Here is a 27867-nt window from a genome sequence, read left to right as displayed (position 1 = left end):
ACCTAAACTCCATTGAGAGAAAAAAAACTAAAAGAAATAATTTTCTAGATTCAGTAAATCCATCAAAATTAATCCAAGAAGTCAACAGCCTAACAGCTTGAACAGACCCATAACAAATGAGACTGAAATAGTAATAAAAACCTTTCAAGCTAGAGAGAGAGAGAGAGAGAGAGAGAGAGAGAGAGAGAGAGAGAGAGAGAGAGAGAGAGAGAACCAGATGAATTTTTGACCTGAAAAGTTCAAGAAATGATAAAGGAATTCAGGCACATGTCAGGATGCAGAATAAACACACAAATCAATTTTCTACACACTAACAATGTGTAGAGAAGATTACTGGCAAACTACCATTCACAGCAGTCCCAAAGAATGTAAAATGTCTAGAAAACATGCAACCAACCAAGTGAAGGAACTCTACAATGAAAAATTCAACCTCTGAGGAAAGTGATAAAGGCACAAGGAAACAGGAAGACAGTCCATGCTCATGGATTCATAGAATTAATGTTGTGAAAATGATTTTACCAACAGCTACTAACAGGTTCAACCCAACCTCAAAGAAAATCCACATCACAATCTTCACAGAAACAGAAAATACAATCCTAAAATTCAGATGGAACTAAAATATATACTGGATAGGCCAAACAGTCTTGAGCAAAGGGAACAAATATGGAAGGATTGCCCGTCTAGATTTTAAGATGTATTAGAGAGTCTGGTAATAACAATATAGTACTGGCACAAAACCAGACAATTAGACCAATGGAATCAAACTGAAGACCTAAACATGAGTACACATAATGGCATCATTTCATGTTTGACAAAGATGACAAAACCATAAACTAGAGAAAGTGAACACCAAATCTCCAACAAATGGTGCAGGGGAAATTATATGTCCATATGCAAAAGAATAAAATTAGACATATATCTAACACTTTGCATATGAAACAACTCAAAATGGATCAAAGTCCTAAACCTGAATCCTGAAACACTGCTAGAAGAAAACATAGGCAGGGCCTACATGATCTAGAGACCAGCATTTTCTGAATGCTACTCTGTTTGCCCAAGGATTACAGCCAACAGTTGACAAGTACATCTTCATAAAACAAAAATCCTTCTGCACAGCCAAAGAATCCATCAGTGAGACAAAGAGGGTGAATGGGAGAGAATCTTTACCAGCTATACATTAGACAAAGAATTAATATCCAGAATACACAAATAACTTATAAAACAAAAATGACTCATTCAAAAAATGGAAAGAGACCTGAAAAGAAAATTCACCAAAGGAGAAAAAAATAGCTAAGAAATATCTCAAACAATGTTCATCATCCCTAGCAATTATAGAAATGTGAATCAAAAACAAGTTTAAGATTTTATCTTAATCCAGCAAGAATGGCAAAGATCAACAAAACAACCAACAACAAATTCTGCAGAGGAATGGAGAAAAGGGGTCCTTGATTCGTTGATGGTGGGACTGCAAAACATTGCAGCCGGTATGTAAGTCAACATGAAGAATTCTTAAAATGCTCAAACCCACCATATGACCCAGCTAGACCACTTCTTGGCATATGCCCAAAGACTCCACACCCTACTCCACAAATGCTTGCTCAGCCATGTTTATTGCTGTCCTGAAAAACAACTTAATGTCCTTCAACAGATAAGTAAATAAGAAAAATGTAGATAGATAGATAGATAGATAGATAGACAGACAGATAGATAGATGATAGATAGATCTAGATCTAAATAATACAATACTATTTAGCTATAAAAATGAATCATGAACTTTTCAGATAAATGAAAACAACTGGAAAAATTCATGTTGAATGAAGTCACCCAGACCCCAAAAGTTCAACAGTACATGTTTTCTTTTATTGAAGGCTCCTAACTCCAAATCTTTAGATGTGAGTTTGTATCCTGGAGTACCTTCAGAAACTAGGGAAATAAAGAGTGACCGCTGCTGTAGGAGGAGTCTGGGGAACAATAGAGAGGGAAATAACAGGATGCAAGTGATCTGATAAGGGAAATGGGAATAATTGAGGGGGAAAACTAATTAGAAAGGGGAGAGGACAATAAATACAGAAGCAGGGAGGATGGTAAAATCACAGACAAGGAGTCATACTATTAACTATCTATCTAAGATAAATACACAATTCACATAACTGTGCATACATGTATACATATATAGATTAAATGACATTTTCTTATCCAAGCTTTCAAGAACAAAAGACCATCTAACAAAAATCTCAACACCAGGCAAAGAAAATCTTTTTCCAAGTTATTGGTCAGCATTGGCTAAGAAACTACACAAAGATTAAAAGCCACTGCAGTTGCCTTTGGTTGCCCTCCGAATGTGGATGGTAACTCCCTGTTGTTCAGACACAGAGCCCAGAGGCCACTGAACTGGAACTGATCTGAAAGCCTCCTCCCTAAAGACTAACTTTATAGTACCAGAGGTACCATGCAAGTTTCCAAAGGAAGAATGTAACCATCAGTTCTGCAATAGTGGCACTCATAACTTGGTGGTAAAAAACTCTCTAACTGGACTTAAAATATACTCAACAAGAAGATCTCATGACTGGTACAGGAAAACCTAGCCAACCATCCACAGGTAATGAAGTATGGATTTGGGGAGTAAACCTACAACCACCACTTTAATAAACTAGTATAATCCCTAACTATATTCTAAATATTTGTTCTCATACCCATAGCAAGTATAGTCCTTATATCTTATCAAGGAAACTTCTCTTTTTAAGAGATGAAGGCCATTAGAGAAAATAATAACCAATCAAAATGCAGGTATAGAGTTCAGTCCCAATGGTTACATCTACAAAAGAACTCTTGAGGCTAAGAGAACATTGTGGAAGACAGGCAGAAAGATTGTAGTTCCAGAAGGTCAAGGAGTTTGCTATGAAATTGTGTCTCCAAGTAATGTCAGAAGCTATACCCATAAATTCTCATAAACATGAGCTGAACAAGGACAATAATAATAAACATGCCAAAACGAATAGGGAAACATTCATTGGGACTTCAATTATACACGAAGAACTATAAGCAACAAAAAATGCTAAGAGCAGGTGAAATCACCTTCCCCAGGGAAGGGCATAGTGATTGGTTATCCAATACCAATGGTCAGACGTGAAAACAAACATAGGAGTAACATACAAACTGGATAGGTTATTTTTTAGGAATATATACGTATATACAAATATGAATGTAACAACAATTAATGAAAAACAAGGCCATGAATTTGAAAGAGAGCAAGGAAGGGTCTATGAGATAGCTTGGAATGAGGAAACGGAGAGAAAAATGATATAATTATTTTATGTTCTCAAAAGTAAAAGAAACAATTTTAAAAATGAATTGTATACATGTATATAATTCTGTGAGGATTGAAAGGAATGCAAAATAAACAGTACTATTCTGTAGAACTGAAACACTCTTAAGAATACATAAATGCAGAAAACATAGATGGTATACCCACAAGCAAATATGTTATAACATATTGTGATGGAACTATGAAGATACTTCATATTTTATGCATGATATATATAACAGAGAGAGAGAGAGAGAGAGAGAGAGAGAGAGAGAGAGAGAGAGTAAGAGAGACAGAGAGAGGGGCAGAGACAGAGAGAATATGAATACATTCCTGGACCATGCATGTCATAATTTCCATTTGAGTAGCATCATGTCTAGCATACAGTTGGTGTCAGATAAACTTGAGAAGCTTTGGGTCTTGATAGAGTGGGCTGGCCATATTCCATATCCTTTCCAGAAATTCTTCACCTTCTCTATACTTAAGTCTTTCCAAGGGTTCCAGCATTCAACCTACACAGACACCATTAATGGGCATGCTGAACTTTTAAAAATCAATCTCAAAAAACTCATAAATTAAGTACTAACGCAGCAATCATAACATATTACCATTTCAAAGAGATACACTCAAATCCAGAAGGACATGAGAGGCAACTAGGGAGTATGGAAAAACACAGATTGCCCTCCAGCCTACCTCCTCCCAATCTCTGATACACCTGACCTGGATTGGAGCCCAAGAACTGACATTTTCAACAAGTTCCCACATGCCCTGCATACTTCCTATAATCCCCATAATCATTCTAGGAAGACAAGTTATTCATTATGTTGTTCAAGAGTTCATTAACCTGCCCAAGATCTTATAACTGGCAAAAGATAGATGTGAATACCAAACCTAGTTGTTATTGATTCCATTATCACATTCTCTCCATTGCATCCTGTTATTGTAACTGGTCATTTGACTTCACTGAGGGCCATTTCTGATGAGATCTGAGAACTACACCCCGAGGCCAGAGTAGTTTGGCCATCAGAAGAAACCACCCTTGTGTTTCTCTAGAACTGTGGACTCTGACGATGCTATAAGGAGAGAGAAGCAATAAAACCCCATGTGATTGCAATTGATATTACAAAGTATCCTTAATGGACAGGGTGACCATGCCTGGGGTTTACATTCGAGAGCCTTATCCCTCCAGCCCACTTGCGGCTAAGAATTTCTTTATGGCCTTTGCTAAAATGTCAGCCTTGATTGACATAGCTTGCACTATACCCTTTAAACACACTGAGGAGCTGCAAAATAGGTCAAACCTAACTCAAAAAGATCCAAACGGACTCTCATTCTGAACAGCTGAACAAGGTCCAGACTCTACCTGGAAGGGCCAGAGCTTTGCCAAGGAGGGGAATGCTGAAGTTTACCACATAGATGACTGTCTAGCTAAGGGACATGGGTAAAGCCTGAGCCATCCTGATAGAGGCTCTGCAGACAACTCTGGGATGTAGTATCTGTATACTGCTTAAAGTGTTCTTTTCATCACTTTCCTATGTGACTGAGGTCTGGCACATGGACATTATGTAGTGGGTCCAAGTCCTTTGCTTTGTGAGGAATCTTTAGCTGTGAGAGTGACCCAGTTACAGTGGTAAAGGTTTCTGTTAAATGTGCAACTACCCATCTCTGCTTCTTTCTCTTATATTCAACAGGGAAGTTTCTCAGAGCTCCTACTGTTCCCATTGCTCCTGTTTATTTGAGTATTTGAGGTACTCACCCTTTCATTATATTTTGTATCTATTCTGTTTCTCTGTTTCTCTTTGTATCTCTCTCTTTCTGTCTCTGTGTCTCTCTCTGTATCTCTCTATCTCTCTGTATCTCTGTCTCTCTGTCTCTGTCTCTCTGTCTCTCTCTCTCTCTCTCTCTCTCTCTCTCTCTCTCTCTCTCTCACACACACACACACACACACACACTACAATTTTAAAATATAGGGCCCACACCAAATTATAATACCTCTATGATGTTTAAGAGTAAAGAATCCTCAACTCTATCAAATCTATCCATTTTGTAGGTAGAATCACTGTTTCTACTGAGACACATTAGTGTTGATGGTGATAATTAATAAACTAGAGCATGATGGAAGAAGTTTGATAATTCTATTGATCAATGCAATTCTACCGAGGTTGGCATTCTGTATTTACAAAAACGTGACCATAAGCAAATGTACCCCCAACCCTCTCTGAGGATTAGGTATACCAGCCCAGCACCACTCACACCCAATTCTTTATTTAGAAGTATTATTGTCCTCCCCTTTCTCTCTTTGTTCTCCTGGGCAAACAATATTAAGGCAAGAAAATGAAAATAAAAATAAGCTTAACAAAAATGGCCGACAATCTAGCTGATGCAATAAATCAAAATTGTTTTTCATCAGCAATTGCTTCTTGATTTTTATGTAATCAAATAACAAAACGATTTCCTTCAAAATGCAAAAAAAAACTTAAGTCATAAAACCCAAAGCAATAATATTCAGTGGAACAAATAGAATGGACTCTGCCCACATTTACAGCCAGCACTAAGGTAAAGCATATCAGGCTTGGGTACAAAGCAAATTACAGGGCAGAGGAAATCTGTAAAATAAAATCAGATTTAATGGGAGTCAACATCCTCCTACTTTCTCTAATGAGGAGTTTGAAAATAATCAAAGTTAGCACGATGGCATGGATATTGGTTTGAGCTTACCCTACCAAATTATAAAAATTGCAAAAGAAAGTAATTGAAGAATTCATAACGAGATTTGCTTGGCAATGCTCAAAACCCAAAGCAAAATAATTTAATAAGGGAGGCTCAGAGGGGGCTCTCCTTGATCTTTGGACTATATTATCCCCAACCAATCACCATCAAACAGAATTAAGCAGTAAGGGGTCATACACGGGCCAGATGAGCCAGTGTGTGTTAAAGCATTCCAGAGAGACAGAGCATGTTCCACTAGGTTCAGGGCAGAGGACTCTGGCCGTTCTTGACCATCTCAGCCTTCCATGCTTTCCTTATATACAAACCCACAGCAATCCTGCTCATTCATGCTTAAGACAGAAATGTTCATGACTGTGCCAACGCATTTCCACTTCTTAGTCACTGAACATTTATTCTGCTTGCTTTTTAAAAGCATAAGTAATTTCAAAGGTTCCTCTGCTATTTCCTTAGGTCATTCCTGGGGACAGACAGCAGTATAAAAGGAGCCTCACGGTAGGGAAGCTAAGTCCTGAGGCCTAGGCAGACAGGGCACTGACAAGTGGATAATATTCTGTGAGGCTATGCTCTGGGGTGCACAGTACAGTGAGTGGGAGGGGCAGGAGAGAGGGGGAGGAGGCTTCCACTAATTCTTGAGAGACAGCCAGCAGCCATCCTGGCAGATAAAACAAACAAACAAACAAACAAACAAACAGTGTACCACAGAGTACAAAATTATGATTTGAAGGGAGGGAACCACCCAGACTCTCATAACAAGAGTTCACGTGAGTTGCAGGCAAAAGCCAATGCATTATTCTGACTGCAGTGTCATCTCCCTTTGTGAAGAGTCTCAGGATGAGGACTTGGGTCTGGAGAGGAAGAAGAACCAAATTTACATCCTGGTGAGTTACTACCTCAGTTTGTCAGGAAGTCCTATGATACTCATACTAATTCCTGTTGTCTCTATATCTTCCTAGTCAGAGGATTAGCCCAAACATGGTCTGGGGACACAAGAAAAGGGCCAAACCTTTGGCTAAATAGGAAGGAAACAATAATATACAGTTCCAAATCAAACCTACACCTTCTCTTTGACCTTACGTTGATTCTCAGTGTTAGACTGAACGTATCATGTCTACTTTTACATATTAATTAATCATAGCACTAGTAAATGAATCAACTAGTGAATATATGAACAAAATATCAAATCCTTTAAATAGTGCTATAGTAATACATATGTGGGAAAAGGGCTTTGTGTTAGCTAGTTTTTAATGTTTAATTTGACACTAAGAGTTATCTGGGAAGTAGGCATCTTAATCTTTTAATTAAAAAAAAAATGCCTCCATCAGATTGGCCTGTAGGCAAATCTGTGAAGCATTTTCTTGTTAGATGGTTGTGTGGGAGGGCCCAGTCCATTGTAGGCAGTACCACTCCTTGGTTGAGAGAGGAGGCTGAGAAAGTCAAGAGGAGAAGCTAGTGAATAGCTCTCTTCCTTGGCCTCTGCACCAGTTCCTGCCTCCAAGTTCCTGTTCTGCTAGGGTTTCTGCTGTTCATTATAATAACATTTACATGTGTCAAAAAGTAGAATTTATCCAAATGACAACCAAGGGTATGTTTAGGTAAATTGCCTTATATTTCATTAGCAAATTGTTAGGTAGGCACTAAATGACTGAACTTCGCAATAGTAAAGATAAGATACATTTTAGAACATAATAAATATATGAATATTTGGTACAAATTTACAAAAGATTAAACATAAATAAAATAATTCCTAGATTTATATTTAGATTACTATAAAAAGGAATTTAATCAGGCTTGTTCTGCTTACTTTATTTTCTGGCTTAAGTTAATTTTTGAAAGATGTATTTTATTATTTGTGTGTGTTATATATGTGTGAATGTAGGCATGCTATCAGCTATATCTGCAGAAGACAACTTTCAGAAGCGGTCTCTCCTTCTCCCAGTCTGCAAAGATCTCCTTTGGCTCATCAGTCTTGCCTTTCATATGATTTTATCTACTGAGTCATCTCACTAGCTCTAGCATTTTTTAAATTGTTTAATAGTATATGCACAATATAAACATGTAGGCTGTATACTTTTCCTATCAAAATCACTTGTTTTCCCAGTGCCAAAGACTGAGGATGGCTCTGTGCATGTGGGTGGGGTGCACCAATTCCAAGGACAAAGGTAAGAAAAGAGGGCTCAGGAACCTTTAGTTGCCAAGGCCTCTAGAACTCAGCAGGGTGAAGCCTGAGATCACGAAGACGGATTTAGATGACAACAGGGAAAATATCATCACTGCCATCCTCCTACAAGAAAACTGTACACTTAGTGGATACAATACAAATGGGCATTGTTCACACAAGTTCAGCTTCCTTTTCTGCCTCTCTGAGTTCCATTATCTTTCTGTACGTTTAATTTCCTGCTTGACAGTCTTCTTGTGCACTCCTCACACTTTTCTCTACAAAACAGCAAAGCACAGAGCCATGTGAACTGTAAAATGTGTGTGCATGAGAAAACTATCACAGGAAGTCTCCAACCTCACTCGCTAAGTAACAAAATCCATGCTCTAAACCACACCCAGTGGTTTCTGTCTACCAGAATTCAATAGAGACCCTTGGACATAAAATGTAGTGTGAAATCACATTTTTCTCTCAAAAAATACTTAATGCTTTCTTTTTTATTTTAAAACTTTAACTGATACATAAAAACAGCACTCGCATGAACTGGAGTATCATGCCTGTACATACTACACAATTTTTAAATCACGTTAAATATGCTTATCACCTCAAATATTCATGACAGAATTTTCTAGATCCTTTCTTCTAGCTCTTTTCAAATGCTCAGCACAGTACTGTTACCGATTGATACTTTGAACTGAATGAGAATTAAAAGCAGCATATAAAAATTTTTAAAGATGTAGTTAAAATGGTGCTCAGAGGAAAACGAGTGGACTAAATGCTTATATTGAGGAAGAAAGCAGGGATAAAATCAATGATCTATAGTGAAAATCATAATCAAAGTAAACAAAAGAAAAGATGTTCAAAAAAGATGAAATCAAAATAGAAAACAGGAAAAAATAATGCAGTAAAATTTGTCTGATTTTAGTTTTCAGGGCAGATCATATTCAGGACTCAGTATTATAAAGAGATATATTTTCACCCATTTGCTCCATATATGCTATGTCCATCAAAATCTCAGCAAATTTCTTGATGAAATTGACAAGGCAATTCTAACATTTAAATAAAAATGAAGAAGAGTTCAGAGCCTCAGGAACAATTTTATATGAGAAATTGAAAGATTGAAAAATAAATGAAAGGTTTATGCTCCTAACTTATAGAATTCCTATAAAACTATAGTGATCATTTTTGTACTTGGATTAGAACAGACTGATCAACAGGGGATATAGAAAATCAAGAAACAAACCAACATGTGTATTGCCTCTGATTATCAATCAAGATTCTCATTTATGTATTGGGCTACCAATATAATTTTAGCAAATTATGCCCATTTAAGTGAACATATTATAGACAATAAGTAAATATAGATAATTACCTCATTTCAAATAAGAACATATACTTAGATGAAACATAATACTAAGTGTTAAAGCTTCTAGGAGAAATTTTGAATGTTAGAGTAGTCAACAGTTTGTTTTTTTTTTTGGCAAGATATAAGTATGAACCATAAGAAAGCAAAAGATATGATTATACAGTGTTTTATCAAAATTAAAAATTTCTATTCTCAAAACACACCATTAAGGAAATGAATGGGGCAGTCACCCGCTGAGAATTATATTTGTAGCACTTACTGTTAATTGAGAATGTATATCCAGAATACATTAAAAAATCATATAAATCAGCAATAAAATGATGAAAAGCCCAATCAAATTTCACAAAAGATTTGAGCTCCCCCTTCTGAAGAAGATGTATGACTAGCCAATGGGCACATGAAAAACTACTTAACATCAGTAGTTACCAACTTAAAACAATTAATGAGGTAGTTCTTCACACACACTGAACTGATTATAAGTTAGTGAAAGAGCTAAAATTGGCTATAATTTCAAAGCTGGGAACACTAAAGTTGGTTGGGATGTCTAGGAATCTGAACTTAAAACAAGCTGTGTGGAACTGGTGGATGTGTGGAACAGCACAAGACCAGATGGGCCCTTCTCTATGACAGCAGATGCATGCCTATTCCATGGCACTGTAATACTGCCACTTTGTATCTAGTCAAGAAAAAGGAAAACCCAACTCCACATAAGACTTGGGTAAATATTCCTATTGTTCTATTCATAATAGCCCTAAATCATCAAGGATAGTGATGTGCTAGATTAGGCAGAGTATGTAAGTAAGCTGAGAATTATTTTGTAAAATGTAATACTATTCAAAAAGCCAAAAGCAAAAGGAATAAAAGCTTAATACTGATAACCACAATGTCACAGGTCAGTCTAGAGAAACTTTGCTGAGTGACACGAGGTCAATGGATATTTACACTCCCAATCCATATATATGTGAACCACAGAACGGTGAATGTAATCCTTCTGTGTATTCTGAGTGCCAAGTACAGCTAGAGAATGTTTGAAGGTGATGAAATGTACATTTTTGTCTAAATTCATGAGATGAACAAGATATGTGTATATCTTATTCTATGTGTGCCAGTTGTTTCTTATGAAAGTCTGGGGGGTGTTTGTCTTTAATTTTCTCTTTCTAGCATATGGCAGATGCTGAGAAGAGGTGCTGACATCTACTGAATACTGTGGGCTACAATCCTCATTGGTAAATTGCAAAATACATATTTCCATTACTTTCCAATGTTCTCTGGTCATGCTTTACACACAGAATACATAGCAGGATTACATTTACCTCTCTTGTGGTTCATATAAATGGATTCAGAATATAAACGGTCATGTGTTTACCTTCTATCACTCAATGAAGGTTCTGTAAGACTGACCCATGACATTGTGGCTATCAGCACTGTAACTTCTTTTTGGTTTGGGCTTTTTGCAAAGTATTTCATTTTAAGAATAATTTCAGCTGGGCAGACATTCCTAACGTCTCACCAATCATTCAACAAGGTGAATTCAATTGCTCAAAGCCACAGATTAAATTACATGCAATTTATGCTCACATGTAGAACTCCAAGGCAAAATCAATTCAAACTGCACTTCTTTAATGAATGAATAAGGGAATAAATGAATAAATGAATGAGTAAAGAGAAGATACTCTTCAACCTGAAAAATGAAGATAGTGCTTTAAAGCCAATACAAAAGATATAGAAATGAAAAACTGATCATCCATTGTGAGTGGCTTAGGAAGGAGGGCGTTCAGAGACTCCCACTCCATACTAACTTGGAAGCAAATAAAAGACGTAATTTAGGTCCTAAACCATGCAGCTGCTGTCTTATTGCTTTCTACTGCAGAGAGCTACCTGCATTTTGTCATCCATTTTCCGAGGGGGTCAAACTACCTTTCCTATTATCTATGCCAAATTATCCCAGTCTTTGAATCAAACATCCCCAGTGCACAAGGAAGGAGCCTCTTGTGGCAACTTCTCACTCTTCTCAATAGGAACTCCCATTATGCCACAGAACCAAGATGCTGCCACATACATGGTCACATCCATCACCTACCTCCTGCCAAATGTTGGTGCTATGGAGTTCTAAAGCTTCTAATCATTCAGTGAAAAACTGCAGTCCTTTCAGGAATGACCTCTCCTATCCCCCATAGAATTGATGCCTAACACACAGTGAGAGCAGCCCTGGCCATAGAGCAAAAAGGAAGAGGGCAGTTGCTGATAGGTGCTACCTAGATAAGCATTAGTCAGTGGAATAATAAAATAAGATACATGTATTATCTTCTCCTTGCATTAGATTTCTTAGTTTGTGACCTCAGTGATATGTACTAAGAGGGAAAAAAGAACATTTTATTTGAAGATAGTAGCCTCAAAGTTACTTCTCTCTGAAAAATGACTGTCTCCAGCCACAAGGTCCGAGGCAAGCTACTCGTCTATTTATTCAAAGGGCTCAATGAGCTGTAAAGATTGACATTTAAACTATTAACACTATATTCTGTTTGACAATGTTATTAAATATTAGGTCTGATTTATGGAAAGCCTTAATCATTTGGCAGTCCAGATGAGCATGGCCCTGTACAGACATTGGGCTATGTTGAATGTTACTTGGTGGAGTTGATTGAACTCAAGAAAAAATATTTCCACCAGCAACACTAGAGTCTGACTGCATGTGGCAGTTATTATCATATAAATTTGAACCACTTGCAAGCTCAATTCTGTTATCTCAGAATTTTACAATTGACAATTTTAATAGGTTGGGAGTCAAAAAATAAAATAACACATCTAAATAATCTTTGCTCTGACATATGGAAGGATGATACAATTTCAAAATGGAAGCTAGGCATATAAACTTGCTATGTTAGTATGCAAGTAGGAAGGAAAGAAAATCATGTGCATATGTAAAGGGCAAGCACATTGGGAGTTGAAATGGTAGGGCCAGCCTGCAGGAACCCACAACAATGGCTTACTAACTGCCCCACTATTGTCTGTGTAACATTGGGCAGTCACCCTTTCTTAGGAGACAATCTATTTAGAATGTAACACTGGTAAATGTAAGTCATTTGATATCTCTGGTTCTCAGACTGTGCAATGGATTTTAAGGTTAGACTATACCAGGTGAGCACAAAATTTGGGTTCTAGTTCAGTGATAACGATGTTCCTAGGCCACCTGAAATAGACTGTGAAGAACAAGAAAGAGACCACAATATACTAGTTGGGGCAAAGATGGACAGAGAGCTACTAAAAGTGCCTGAGAGACCCTAGATGGTGCAGAGATAGATGAGGAGCCGTAGGATGAGGCTGTAATGTAGAATGAAATCATGAACTATGCAAATGGCCTATGAGTTATTTGGCAGTGCAGGGACATGCTGGACTGTTTTATGTCAATTTGACACAAGCTAAAGTTATCTAAGAGGAAGGAACTTCAATTTAAAACATGCTTCCATAACATGGGGCTATAGCCAAGCCTATAGGGTATATTCTTAATTGGCGATTGATGGAAGAGGGCCTAGTCCACTATGTATGGTACCATTCCTAGACCGGTGGTCCTGGGTTCTATAAGAAATTAGGTTGAGCAAGCCCTGGGAAGCAAGCCAGTATGTAGTCCCCCTATATGGCCTCTGCATCAGCTCCTGCCTCCAGGTTCCTGCCCTGTTTGAGTTTCTAGCTTGGCTTTCTTCAGAAGCATGGACAAGTAAGCCAAATAAACCCTTTCCTCTCCAAGTTAATTTTGGTCCTGGTGTTTCATTGCAACAATAGAAGCCCTAAGACAAGGTTTAAAAATAGAGAATGAATTACTGAAGGTATCTGTGAGCTCCTAGGTAGTAGAACACCAGCTAATGAGCTACTTGAGAAACTTATGAGCTATAAAATGGGGTATAGATGGATGGAAGCATTCAAGAGGTCCCTGTGAACTTCTAGATGATGCAGAAATCTAGATGGTGAACAACTAGCAGTGCCTATGAGTAGATGGATGCTCCATAACTCTGCTATAAGCCAATTTCCATGCATTTCTCTGGTAAACCGACAGAGAACTATTACTCTAGGCTTCAAAAGCCATATGTCCTCTATCAACTCTGCTGGATTATCAGGAAAAAAGATAGAATGAAAACGTATATGAATGAGTGATATTTTTTAGTAAAATTGTATTTACAAAAATATATTTGAATTATAACCGTATGGAGGTGATTTGCCAATCTTTGCTGTATCTTTTTGTTAATTTTTCTTTAATTTTGAGAATTTCATATAGGTATACATCAAAATTCGATCACAATCTACTCCTTTTTCCACATTCCAGCTCCTCCTTATTCTCTGTAATATGTTTCTTCCCACTTCATATATCTTTTTTAAACAACCCACTAGGTCCAATTAGAGCTGCCCATAAGTGCACAGGAGTGGGGCATTCACTGGAGTATAAAAAAACAAAAACTAGTGGCCACACCCTCAGTAAAGGGTGATCCTCCTTCCCCTAGCAACCATCCACTGCCAGTGTGGGCTTTGATCTGGAGACATTTTATCCACCTACACAGGAACTTTTGCCAGCTTGCTAGAGCTTGTTCAGGTAATTATAGCTGTTGAGAGACCATGACGGTGATAGTCCTGTCATGCCTAGAATCAGTACTTCACACCATATCTCCATGTCCTCCAGTTCTTACAATCTTCTCACTACCTCTTCTGTGATCTTCCCTTCCCCTTGGTGCTGGTGCTGGGTTTATGAATGAATAGGGTACCTGTGATGCTGAATGCAGAAAGGTTTTTATGCATGGAGGGGTGGGTAACTGGGGGGAGAGGGGAATCGGGAAGTGAAAGGTAGGTATTACTCAAAGGAAGGATATAAAAATGCCATAGAGAGGGCTGCTATCATGCATGCCAAATCAAAAATATAATAATGATGACAATGATAATGATGATGATAAGTCAAAGAATAGTAGACCACATGTGAAAAGAAGAAGGAAGAGTAATGAGGGCCACAGGGCTGAGAATGGATTACATAGGGGAAGCAGGGGATGGGAGAGGGATTAACCAAAACTAAGGTTGCATGAAAAAGCCTTAAGGAAAGCAACTAGTTAGTGAGATAATTTCAAAATACAACCTAAAAGAGAAGTTTAGCAAATTCCCCCGCATGTGTGGACAGTGTTGACTAGTCTTCCTTTGGTCTGCTTAGTTTATGTGGTTGAGAAGAGTGAAGGCAGTCCTTCCCACCTCTATGTGCCAAACATCCTTCAGGACCAAAAGGATTCCCTCCGGAGCAAAAGCTATCAAGACAAGACATAGGCCTAAAAATAAACTTGGGCATGTTTTCCTGCTTTTTCCATCAGAAAAACTAAGGCTAGTAACCCACTAACAGAGAGCAGGAACTGCCGGTTTAATTCATCTGTCTGCTTCTATAGACAGTAAACAATGACTCATTTAATGCAGTATTTATTGAGACATACCAGATGCCTAGCAGATTTCTAAAAAAGCATATATTGTACTCTCTTTATAAATAAAAATTTCTTCTCTTTCCAGATTGCTCCCACTATGTCTTTGCTATGGCCCAGGAAGGTCTATACTCTTCTTGACCTGTGTAGTACTGGGCATGAAGCTGTAGACTCAGCTTTGGGGCTGTCATGATACAAATTTTCTAGTTTTGGTACAGTAAAAGAGAATGCTTCTTGCTAAGGAATATCCCACCTAAGTTGGTTTCAGGCCATTAAAAGCTGCAGTACTTCCCAATAAAAAATAACAGCACTTGTCCAATATTGCCCAGACACTAAGCTCCTTGACTTTAGTGGCAATTAGACACTGCTCCACTATTGCACACTGTCTGGAAATGAAGCTGGAATCATCAAAGAGCAACTGGAAATTAGAAATGTGATTGCCCTTCTGTGGCTAAAGAAGGCTCCAGAGGAAGTCCCTTGGGAGGCATCACTTAGCCTCTGCAGGGCTCGGACGCAAGCAGGTTCTGAGTGGTGTTTGAAGAGCTGCCCCTATTCAGATGTTAGGCTGTAACCCACAACTTCCTATTTGTCAACTTTCTCTGGCAGTCTTTAGAGTTAGGGTGTGGTCTTCAATTAGGGCACAACCACACAAAGTCCGCTCTGCTGCAGTCTAGTGACCCACAAGGTTACCAAATGTGTAATCTTCAGGCAGGGAGGAAAAGCTCCACGGGGGCAGAGAGAAAGCTTTTCCATTCAGACCTTGTATATGGACAAATGAAGAAGAAAGATATGGTAGGACATTTAAGATCATTTTCCAATAAAAAAAGAAAAAAAGGCAGCACTCTTCATTTTCCAGCAATACTATAAACCCACTGTTACAACACTGGTTATAAAAGCCTAAATGACTGAGTCATGCTAGCGGACAATTTCCCACTTGGAGATTCAAATGCAAGAGGTGGGTACTGTGACCCCAAAGTCAGCTTGGGGTTTATAAGATGATGTCATAAATGGAATATAGATCCAAGAGGATGAGGCTCTGTATCACGAAGCAACGGGCTCTGATGAGGATCCTTTATTTTCAGCCTTTGTGGTTTGCTTTTATTTTATACTGCTTTACTCATCTGCAAGACAGCAGACAATGGACTAGGGTTGACTAAGATCAGGCAGAGGCATCTCCCCAGTGGCCCATCTCTACAGTTACTACATCCCAGAGGCGTTTAGTAACATGTGTTGGCCTTGGCTATACCAAAGCAGGCCTACGGGTTGTGCAGGACAGGGCTGGCAAATGTCGGGAGTCAGACTCTGCCTGATTGTAGATTCATTTATTTACAAAATAGATGGATACAGACGATTATATTAGTCATAGAACTTGATTTAGGATGTCTGCTCATGTTAATATTTTTTGTGATTGAGTCATTTACTACTTGTTATTCTGTGATATGAAAATAAAAACAATAAAACCACTGCTCATCCAAAGCTAACAGTGACTTACTCCATCAATAAGTAACAGCTTCTCTCCTCCCTACTGCTCAGGCCTCCCAGATGACAATTACCATGGTGACTCTTGTATTTCATCATTACATTGAATGTGTATCTGAGAGAGCTTTATACATTTTTTAAAGGGGATGATGGTGCAAGTTATTTTCTATTAGCTGACCCATATGAAATTGTGTATAATGCAGTTTTGCTCAATATTATTCTGCCAAGAGCCATCTATACCATTCAAAGCAGCTGTAGCTCATCCGCCTTATTGAAGATGTTTTTCTCCATGTTAAAGGCGGTTTGGGTTGTGTCCAGGGATTGGACTCTATATGCAATGTTACTATGGCCTTCCCTGTCTCCAGGAGTTCATGTAGACATTTATTTTGATTGGATACACAGGAGTGGAATTGCTGAGCCATAGAGTACATGACGCCTCAGTCTCTAACAGAATGGCAAACCCTTTTCCAAAGGGGTTGTATTGAGTACAATCCCACCAGCAATTAAGCACCTGTTACTATGTATCCGCTCTACCACCTCTCGTCTTGTTCCAGGCTAATTGGTGTAAAATGATATATCTTTATGGTCTCAATTTGCATTTCATAAAACACTAATGACTTTAAGCATCTCTTCCTGTAATCATTGGCCATATGTGTTGCCTCTTTGTGAAAGGGCTGTGCAAGACTTTTACCCGTTTTTCACTAAGCTGATTGAGCTTTCTCCGTTTTGATTTGCAGAAGCCTATCATATATTCTTGGGGCTCATCATATATGACTACACAAGTTGTAACCATTCCCCCCTTAAAGTCTCTCTGGATAAGTAGCAATCTTTTACTTTCTAAGAGGTGCTGTGGATAGTGTTATTTCAATGAGTTTTTGTAGATACTCCATGGATGGAGAACTGCCCCCCTCTTCCTCCCTCCCTTCCTCTCTCCTTCTCTCCCTTTCTCTCTTCCTCCCTCCTCCTCTATGTTTCTCTCTCTCCCCCCTCTGTCTCTTTGTCTGTCTTACCCCCCTCTCTGAGAGACAGAGAAGGCCACAAAAAGGAACTCCAAGGCCCTCACTCAGACCTCACACTCACAAAAAGGCAGTCAACTTTTTGTTCATTTTCTCCAAATGAAGACACTGGCCTTCAGAAGGCTGGCTGTCAGGGATGTAAGAGACCATCTTCATCCTCACCAGTGATCTGAGTCTTAGAACTGAGATTCATACCCACATGTATCAGACAGATTCTGCCTTTTCAGCCTTGCTACAGAGCTAAGGAAAACCAATGTGGTCGATATTTCCTTGCAAATAGCTGTGTAAGAATGCATTCCCAGTTATGATCCATCACACATTGAGGCCATGGAGTGAAGATTGCGCTCTGCCAGGACACACACCAAGTTTCCTACATAGAGCTGAGGCCTCTTCTCTTGGATGTTCTGACCTTCTAGGATGGAGCTAGAAGGTTTGGGGAGGGCTATCCTAATGAAGAGCCAGCAGTATTACTTGGTGGCCCCAGGAATTTCCTCAAGTCAAGCTCACATCTATGGCACTGTACAGAAAGGTCTGACAGTTATTGAAAGACCAAGGAGGGGATTAATGAGTGCATGTTTCATGTTTCTGTGTGTGTTTGTGGGGATTGGGATTCTACCATGTTTCTTGGGGGCTACTCACAGCTTTTATACCACTCTTGTAAGTGATTTTAGAGACAGTAGTTGCCACACACTAGGATACTTGAACAGAAGGATGCTAGCAGCAATAGTAGCAGTCACAAGACACCTGCCTTTATCTTACTCCCTTTCTCCCCATCAAACTTGAAGAGCCACAGAACAATACATGGCAATGAATGCCAAGCCTTAGTGACAAGGGGTCAGAGTGTAACCATAAGCAAGACTCTGTGTCTCTGAAATTCATCTGTTTGATGATCTAGCAATGCTTAGTGCACATCATTGTGGAAAACCAGGCTACATAAAGGAGCAATGTTTGACAAGCTAGTGGGGCCAGTAACTGCCCTGTTTAGATTTTACTGTTGTCTTGACACATTCTAGTGTTACCTGAGAAGAGAGAACCTCCACTGAGAAATTACCTCCAACAATTGGCCTGTGGCATGTCTGTGAGGTCAATTTCCTTGATTGGTAATTTAAATAGAAGGTTCCAGACCGTGAATGGTGCTACTCCTGGGAAGGCGGGCCTGAGTTATGTTTAAAAAGCTGGCTGAACATGAGCCACAAACAGTAAGACAGCAAGCAGCATTTCTCCATGCTTTCCACTTTAATTCCTGCCTTTTGATCTCTGTCCAACTTCCCTCAAAGTTGGACTGTAAACTGGCATACTGATAAGAAAAAATAACTACTCCTTTCCAAGTCACTTTTAGTCCTGCTGTTTACCACAACAGAAAGGCATACAAGAAGAGAACGATGGGTTTTCTTGAACCTTCCTCTGGCTCTGGTTTCTTCTCTCTCCAGTACAGGATCCACCCCATTGCCACTGTTCTTCCCACTATCCACAAAATACATTTCTTCTCCATAACATAGCCCAAATATGGTCTCAGATCATCTTTGGCCTACATGTGATCTTCCCTATGCTAGCATCCTGATCAACTCACCATGAGTACAGCTGACCCAAAGATGCTCTCCCCGTTCCCTTGGTGTTATGTTTTCACCGAGTGTTCTCACCTGTAAGGGCAGGGCCACTGTACCACAAGACCAACAGCATATATGGAGAAAGTCTCAAGGAGTTGTTTTAACCTGTCTGATCTCCCCTGATTGACTTTCCCAAGGAAACTTAGAAGGTATTTGTTGTGTAGTCCCTCTGCTTCTGCAGATAAAAGTGGGCATCAACTTGCAAAGTATGAGAGTAGATTTCCTACAGGCATTCTACAGTGAAGATATCTGTAGTCTAAAGGATTATCCAACCCATGGCCCCTATCCCAGCACCTGTACCCAGATACTAACTCTTGCCTACCTTCCTGATACCTTCTGAAGGATTGGACACACAGTTGTCAGCCCCTCCATTCTTGCTTATGGTCCGCCAGAGCTCAGCAAAAGTGCTATCCTGCTCCAGGGGATTGGTTCCCTTGGCTCTGAAGTACTCATAGACAGCAGAGTCCCGGACAGTGCCATAAGACATCTCCAGTTGCTTGGACAGGTCCTGAAATGTCCTGAAAGGCAGAAAGGCAGTAAAATAAAACATTAGCGATTACTGCATACTACACATTATAAGGGTAAAATGGGCTGCAAGCTCCCCCTGAGTTCCAGGCTCTACATTAACCCATTATCCACGCTTTTTGCAGCCAATGTACAAATGCATTAATCCCTCAGCCTGGAGCCAGACCTCCATATGTCACAGATAAGTTTCCTCAATATGAAACGTATAAAACCAGGTTCTGTGTTGAGCTCAAAGCATAAAACAATAAGTAAGAAATGATTTCTGCCATTAGTGAGCTTGGAATCCAGCTACAAAAAATATGAATCAAGGCAGGAAATTACAATATAACAGAATCAGGGCAACACAAAACAACAATTACCGATAGCTTCTTCCCTGAGCATCCCAACGCTGAGCGGGCAAGATGGATGATAGAGATGATGACTAACCCCAGCACTTGGGGTTAGTGTGGCACAGACATGATACTGAATCAATTAAGAGGCATCCCCTCAAAAACTTGAAGATGCTCTGGCATTCCAGCCAATTAATGACGTGGAGTACCTACTAACCGAGTTAATTTTTGAAAAAGTAATGAAAACTGTGTAATGAAAAAGTAATGAAAACTCTTGGTTTTTTTGCATTGAAAGGTAGATTCATTTTTATGGAGAAAAGAAGCAAGTAGCTCCAGCAAGACAGATGTTAGAAGGCCAGAGTATCTCAGGAAGCCCCTCAGCAGCCTGATAACAGACACCTAAGCCAGGGTCAGAAAAGAAGGTATCTTTCTGGAAAGGAAAATGCATATACTTCCTGACTTTCTGCTTTGTGTGGCAGCAAACGTATCTTGAACCTGAAAATGCCATTCTGTTGAAAACGCCCTTTCTGCACCTTCCTTACTGTACTGCACCTATATCACTCACGTTAACACCCATGGAATGCCATGCCTCTTTTATAATGGGGCACTTTCACCCCGGTATCACATGGCCCATTTGGAGAACCAGTCACTGCTGCCACCCAGACCCACAAGAGAGAATCCACACATCACTATCCTGGGAAGAGATCCAAACTCAACATTCAAAATACAGTTTCTAGTGCTTGTTATTTTCGCACCATTAGAAGACTCTTCAGTTGAGCCACAGTTAAGTCAGGAACCCTCTGTAGTGAGGGCAGGAAGGATGAATTAGTTCTGTGCTCTTAATTGCTACTTGAAAAGCAGTGCCCATCATGACGTATGATATATATTGCCATATACCAGACCAATTTTCAAAATTAAAAATCCTTAATGGGAACATAGGCTTTCTGTCCAGGGTCTGATCAGATTGTTCTTTCTTTCTCTTCTGAAAGTCTCAGTATCTCCTCTATCAACCCAGACCACTATCAGTACCTCCTGATGCATCTTCCTTAGGAAAAACCAACCCAACTATCTTGGTTTGCTTTTCTCTTGATTAATAAACAACACAAGCAAAAGGGAGTTGCAAAGGAATGGGTTCCCTTCATTGTATAGCTTTAAGTCTAACATGAAGAGGAGTCAGGGCAGGAACCTGGGGGCGAAACTTAACCAGAAACCATGAGAGAATACTACTTACTAGCTTGCTCCTTATGGATTGCCAAACTTACATTTTTATACAACCCAGGACCATATACCCTGAGTGTAACCAACCCTAGTGGACTGAACCCTTCCACATCAATCATTAATCGAGAAAATTTCCCAGTGTCTTACCTTCTGGCAATCTGATGGGGTATTTTCTTAGCTGAATGCCTATCTTCCCAAATCTTTCTAACTTGTGTCAAGTTGACAAAAAACTGACCAGTTCACCAACCAATCTATATTCCCAGGTTCATTTATACAACTTCTGCATTCTGTCCATTGCCAGTGGTTTTCCCTATCCATGGTCAGCACCATTGCCACCATGAAAGTAACAAGTGCCCCCCATTCTCATCTAAGCTAGGAGGCTATACCTCTCCCTTTGCCCAGAATCCTTTCATCTCACTCATGTACCTGTGTGCTTCTGCTAATCTAACTGCAAAGCCATCCTCAGCCCAAGTCTCCCTATGCTGTCTCCATAGCTTGAAGGCTATCATAGCTGTGCCATCGCACTGATATTTCAAAGAGCAGCATTCCTTAGTAAGAAAAAGTAGTGGCTCTGGAGTCCAGCTGCTCTCTTGTTTTTAGTCTCCACTGTCTCTAATAGAATGAGCCTGGACAAGTTCACAAATGTCCTTATACCACACTTTCCAAATCTTAAGATGAGGGCTAGAGGGAGAGCCTGTAGCATTAAGTTCCTAGCATTAAGTTGGGATTCATTCTCAGGCCAAAGAACATTACCTGATGGTGGTCAGTGCCCAAGAGCTGGAAGTCATGATTCTGAGCTACCATTATACACCTGAGTCCCCACCAGATGTAAGAAATTTGGAGTCCTGGAGATAAAGAAGCTTCATCCCTACTCCATGGCCTTGGCCCAGGGCTGGAGCAGCCTGAACAGCAAGCACACAAGGCCCAGAGTGTACAGTTGCTCTCTTCTGCTGTGGTAGTGCATTCAATAGCATTCCCTTGTTCCTTGCTATTTGGCCAAGTAATAGAGCTCAGGATTCATTTTCACACATTGCAGATGAAAGGAAACATAAAATAACAAATTTGATGAAGAAATCTTTCTAATTATTGTTCATTATTTATACCTAATTGAAGCAAGATGTTCCTTTGCTTGAAGAGCCCCAAGGGTTGTAACTCAGCTATAAATCGCCTGTAATGAAAGGAGGGGAAATCTTCTTTTTCCTGCATGTCTTTTTATTTTTCTCATGGTAATACAAACAAATACAAGCTTTGATGAATGGGAACCATCAGGATGAATTACACAGTTGAGTCTAAATACTGAACTACTCTAAACTACTGCAGTCTCCACAAGTATGGAACGAATGCATAACTTCCAGGGAGCTCTGATCTCCTGTTTTATCCCCACATTTGAAATGGAGATTTCCTCTCTCCTGAGTATTTATTCACGATGATGTTCCTGGCCAGAGGCTCAGGGAACATCATGGATGACAAGCAGGCAGCCTGAATGTTAATGGCTCTATCTCCCTTTCTGTCCCAGCAGAGCTTATTGTTCCCTCTTCCTCAAACATCACCTTCACCCTGGGAAGCTTCATCATCTGACCCAGTCTGTCTACTACCTCCTATAGCCATAGATTTCTATACAGAGATCTCTCTACTCACAGATGCATACCTTCTCAGCAAAGAATTCCAAGATCATTCCCATAATTGTCACACATAGGTCAACCATCATGGTTCTGAGTGTCTAAGCCTAAAACTGGAAGAAGTGGGTCTGCCTAAGGACACCCCCAAACTATTATCTCTGTGGGCAATTTTCCTTTTGTTACACCACAGAGTTTTAGAAAAGGCTCACAGAGAAAGATAATGGGAACTAAGGACATCCAGTCAATGAAGCTGCCAAGCCAGCCTTGGCAATCAACAAAAGACAGATGCTGAAGGCAGATAGGAACCCCATTCAAAAGAGGAAAGGAGTTTCACCAGGAGTGGACTACACTTGCAGTATTTACCTTTTTTGAGGCCACTCTTTTCAGCAAGAAGTGACTACAAGCATCCAGACACTTACATTATAAGACAGACGGAGGGCAAACCCATTCATCTCAGCTTGGACGTCTGTCAGTCCAGTGTGTAACACACACCTTGATAAAATAACTGAACCAGCTATTGTCCCAAACCATTTCTAGATGTTTAATAGGCCAAAAACTGTGACACCTAAAGCAAGAGATGAATAGTGACAATCTACCGGAAGTTTACAAGAAGACATATGTGAATGGCTGGAGAGAAAACAGAAAACAAATGAGCAAACAAAATTCAAACCAAAACATAGCAAAAACCAGCACTGAGCCAAACAATATGAATGGGAATGAAATACAGTTACACATGGGGCACCCCTGAACATCCAGGAGAGGAGCCCTAAATTGGGAGCCAGATGGAAAAACAAAAAGGGTCTCCTAAAGAAGCATTTAGCTGAATCATATAGCCTGGGTGAAGGCAGCCAAGCAAGAACTGATGAGTAGAAAGATAAGAAGTTACTTATCCAGGCCCTGAGAAAACCTGGGTCACATGGGCTGCTCATTACAGGCTGATCCTAGCCAGCAGACAGAGCTGGTGGCTCTGGAAGCAATACTGTCTCAGAAAATGCCAATCATCTGATGTACTCCCTCAGCCTTCATGTGGGCCTCAGAGCTGGAGTCTCAGCAGTTCCCTTGTCATGATGAGAGATGCAAATTCTTGACCCTGACCTCAGATCTAACAATTCAGAAACTCTTGGGCTGAAGCTAGGCTGCTGTGCTTTCATAGCTTTCTAAGTGACTCTAATAAATTAGGTTCTAGAAACACTGACCAAGGCAACACATTTAATATCTGAGGTCTTAGCCTTCATAAGTCATCCCTGTTTCACAGGGTTGGTGAATATTAATGATCACAGGCACATATCCAGCCCATAGTCAATGTTCAGTGTCTGCTCTTCTGTCAGACTGTTAACAAGTAGCCCCAGTGTTTGGACCATTGTGGCCATCTGGTAGAGTGGAGTGTGGTATGCTAATACAGTTTATATTGAAGACTGGAGTATTTGCTGGACCGCACAGGGGAGTTAATGATGTACCTTGAGGTCACTTAAGATTTGGTTTGAGATCCTGCATTATACACATCCTATTTAACTTGACATTAAGAAAACAATGTAATGACCAACCTTACTTGCCTTGGATTTCCCATGTAATCAATTGATGTAACCTAAACTAATGCAGAGATTTAATTTCAAATTATATACTCTTCCAGGCCTCTAATTTAGAGCAGTATGTATGTGCGTGTGGGAGGGAAAGGGGGAAGCATTTGATGAAAACAGTTAATAGTCAGGAGTAATCTTATACAATAATTAACCACCACAAATATTTAAAGTGGCATACAGATATTGTATGAGAACAGAATGTTTGCAATACTGTTGGTTAGCTGAATCAGTTAGGGTCAGCTGGGGTCAGTTACTTAATCTCTTATAAAATGCTGCTAAACTTTTCTGTAAAGTATCCCTCATTTCTTCCCAATGTGATGCTGTATGTGTTGTTCGATAAATACAAAGCAATGACTTTTGTTAGACACAAAGGCAATAGGGACACACAGAATTCACACATCGGACAGACTACAGACAAACAAGTTACTACAAACTATAGACGAATGAAAAAGACAGGGAGAATGGTAGAGAATTTGAGCTTTGGCTTGTGCTCTATCAAAATAATCCAATAAGAAGAGCTAAAATTTTATTTCCTTAACATATTTTAGAGCCTCTGAGGTTATTCCTAATGCTTTAAACCAATACTTAGTAGTAGTCACACTGCATGGAAGAAAGCATGGGTAGGAAGTATACATCAACTTTCAGGATCGTATAATCAAAGCCTTCATCTCCATTCATCAATCTATCTCCAAAGGAAAATATCCCAGACTCCAATTTATTTCTACCTCCCCATCAAGGTACAGGCAAATCCTCCCTATCAGTACCTAAATTGTCACCTTAGCAACACTGTTCATTTCCAGATTCCATGATACCAAATGTGATGGTCTAGGACAAATCTGAACACAGATGGGGTATGGAGACACCAGAACTACAACTTGCTTTGTGAACAAAATGGCTTCTACTTCTAAAGGCCACCCTACAAAAGTAGAAAGCACAGAGCAAGGTATTGGGACAGATGGCTTCTGAGACATTGTCTTAGGGTTTTATTTTTATGAAGAGACATCATGACCAAGGCAATTCTTATAAAGAATAACATTTAATTGGGGCTGCCTTACAGGTTCACAGGTTCTGTCTATTATCATCAAGGCCAGAGCATGGCAGTGTCCAGGAAGACATGGTACTGGAGGAGCTCTGTGTTCTACATGTTGATGTCAAGGCTGCTAGGAGAAGACTGTTTCCAGGCAGCTAGGAGGAGGGTCTCCAAGCCCACCCCCACAGTGACACAATTCCTCCAACAAAGCCACACCTACTCCAGCAAGGCCACAACTTCTAACAGTGCCACTCCCTGGGCCAAGCATATTCAAACCAACACAGGCATCATTCCTTGGCTCCTTGGCTCTTAATTAGCTGGTGAAGTGCCACAGTGAAATGTTCATCTTGAGAATTCCAACTTCTCTGCCTGTCTCGTTCTTTTGGATAACATCTAGTGTTAAAATCCTCCCACAACTAGGCCCACTCTCTTCTCCAAGTTTACATTTGAGCCAAAATGCTTCATTCTATGTCTCCGCCAACACCCTCTATTGAGCTGGTTTTCTGTATCTCACATTCTGAACTACTGATTTGGGGGCTTCACCATTGGAAATCATAGCTGCTAACCATGAGCACCTCAAACAGTCTTGCAGATGGGCCTCCGCATGCCTCCCTCAGCTCCGAGAGCAGTTTCCTCCATCTGTAAACTAACCTCTTTGAAATCTGAGAGTGTCCCTTCAGTCACAGCCAAGGACAGTCTCCCCAGCTGGCTCTTACCTCACTTCCTCCCCACACCTTGACCTATAAATCCATCTTCTTACTTCTAGATACATTTTCATTAACAAAGAGATGAATGTGTTTGCAGCATGGAACAAAATCAATAATACAGAATTTATAAACACATCTTTGCATGTTAACAGATATATTTACATTGGCAATGGAGATAAATACAATTGCAACATGCAAAATCAATATACAGTACATGTAAAACAGATTTCAACAACCATGGGTCTGCCATAATCTAGATCTGACTAATCTAATCCTAGAAGGGCTATTATTCTTACTATTCTTCCTAAAGGAAAGCAGTGAAGAGCTCTATAGATGAAGGAGGGTAGGTATGCATAGCTCATAAATGAAAGTCTTTACTACAATGTGTATCTGTGCCTGCTAACATTCAAATACTCTCATGTTTCTGACTTATGTCTGAATCTACCTAAGATGATGCTGCACCAAGGAAGCCTGGCTTCCTGGTTATCCTTCTACTTTCTGCTTGAGGTCTTGTGTACACACACACACACACACACACACACACACACACACTTCTCAGAATTCTTTTGTATCTTTTTCTCTGTGCCTCTTCTAGTCAGTGCAAGGCTTCTCAAGGGTCTTCCTTTTTCATTCTGTCCACATTCAATAGCCCCTATTTTTAAGAATCTGCCTCTATGAGGCCCTGCTATAGGTTTAGGGATAGAATAAGAATAACTCAGAAGTCTTAGTTTTATGACATTTGCATGTCATGTTAAGATTGGAGAGAGAGGTACTAACAGTTATGCGATGCTGGATTCTGGAAACAGAAACTCTATCCATGGCCTCTAATGGTCCTGTGAAACTCTGTCATGTGTTTGTCTGTCTGTTTGTTTGTTGTTTGTTTTAGTATGCTTCTGTTTCCCCCAATACTTTAAAACATTTTAAAGTATTGTATACAAACACAGTTCAGATCAGAGGGCATGGTTAGCAGCCTCTGAAGAAGATACTTCTGGGAGATAGCAAAGTGCAATAGCGTTTATGGAAAGGAATGGAGAAAATAATTACATAAAGAAGCCAGACAGTGTTTTCAACTTGAGCTTTGGCATTTAGGGACCTGTTTATCTCTCTTTGCTTGCACTGGACAAAGACAAGTTAGAGGGCATAGGTCCCTGGAAGGCTAGACCAAGACCAGCAGCATCTTTCCTTCCAGGGTAAGAGGCAGTGTGGCTGCAGAGGCAGCCTGTCAGTTTTTCTTACTCCAGAGACTTTCCCCCTAGGCTATCTAGCAAGCCTGGAAGACAATGAGGCTAGGATACATGCAGGCTCCTCATGTCCAAAGCCTGCTCAAGGCACAGTTCTAAGTAATAAGCAGAGTGGCAATCCCAGATCAGCAAAACTGTCCTGGGAATGGAACAGGACCCACCACAGGATGAAATCTGATTGCATATGACAAGCTTTAAAAAAACCAAATAAACAGACAACAAAAACAACAAACTGTGCTCAACACATTCTTGATATATTAAATGAAACATAAATAATTTATATTTTAAATGACATTATTAGATTATATTATTATAATTATTTTATTGTTTTAGCATTTTATTATACCTAATTTATATAGCATATAGCAGTTTTGAAAAAAAGATGAAATATAAACTTTGGTACCATTTTTTGTAAGCACCTATATTGTGTCTTGGTAAGAATCTCTCATGCCAGAGGAGACCACTATATTGCATGATTATTCAGAAACAAGAAAAACACCTCTCAACATTAGGAAAAAGT

The 27867-nt window shown here is 39.7% G+C and overlaps 1 protein-coding gene across 2 annotated transcripts in view; it reads right to left on the bottom strand.

Moving 5' to 3' along the window:
* Nucleotides 1-27867, bottom strand: part of Grid1 (glutamate ionotropic receptor delta type subunit 1) — a 714697-nt gene that overhangs the window by 35276 nt on the left and 651554 nt on the right. For both annotated transcript variants that reach the window (XM_034499262.2, XM_076931489.1), the window contains exon 13: nucleotides 19421-19616. In XM_034499262.2, the coding sequence (XP_034355153.1) occupies nucleotides 19421-19616 (196 nt within the window). The remainder of the gene's footprint in view (nucleotides 1-19420; nucleotides 19617-27867) is intronic.

Source organism: Arvicanthis niloticus, chromosome 3, assembly GCF_011762505.2.
Source record: "Arvicanthis niloticus isolate mArvNil1 chromosome 3, mArvNil1.pat.X, whole genome shotgun sequence".
Lineage (NCBI taxonomy): Eukaryota > Metazoa > Chordata > Mammalia > Rodentia > Muridae > Arvicanthis > Arvicanthis niloticus.
Note: the sequence above shows the minus strand (reverse complement) of the source record. Positions and strands in the feature narration are given on the sequence as shown.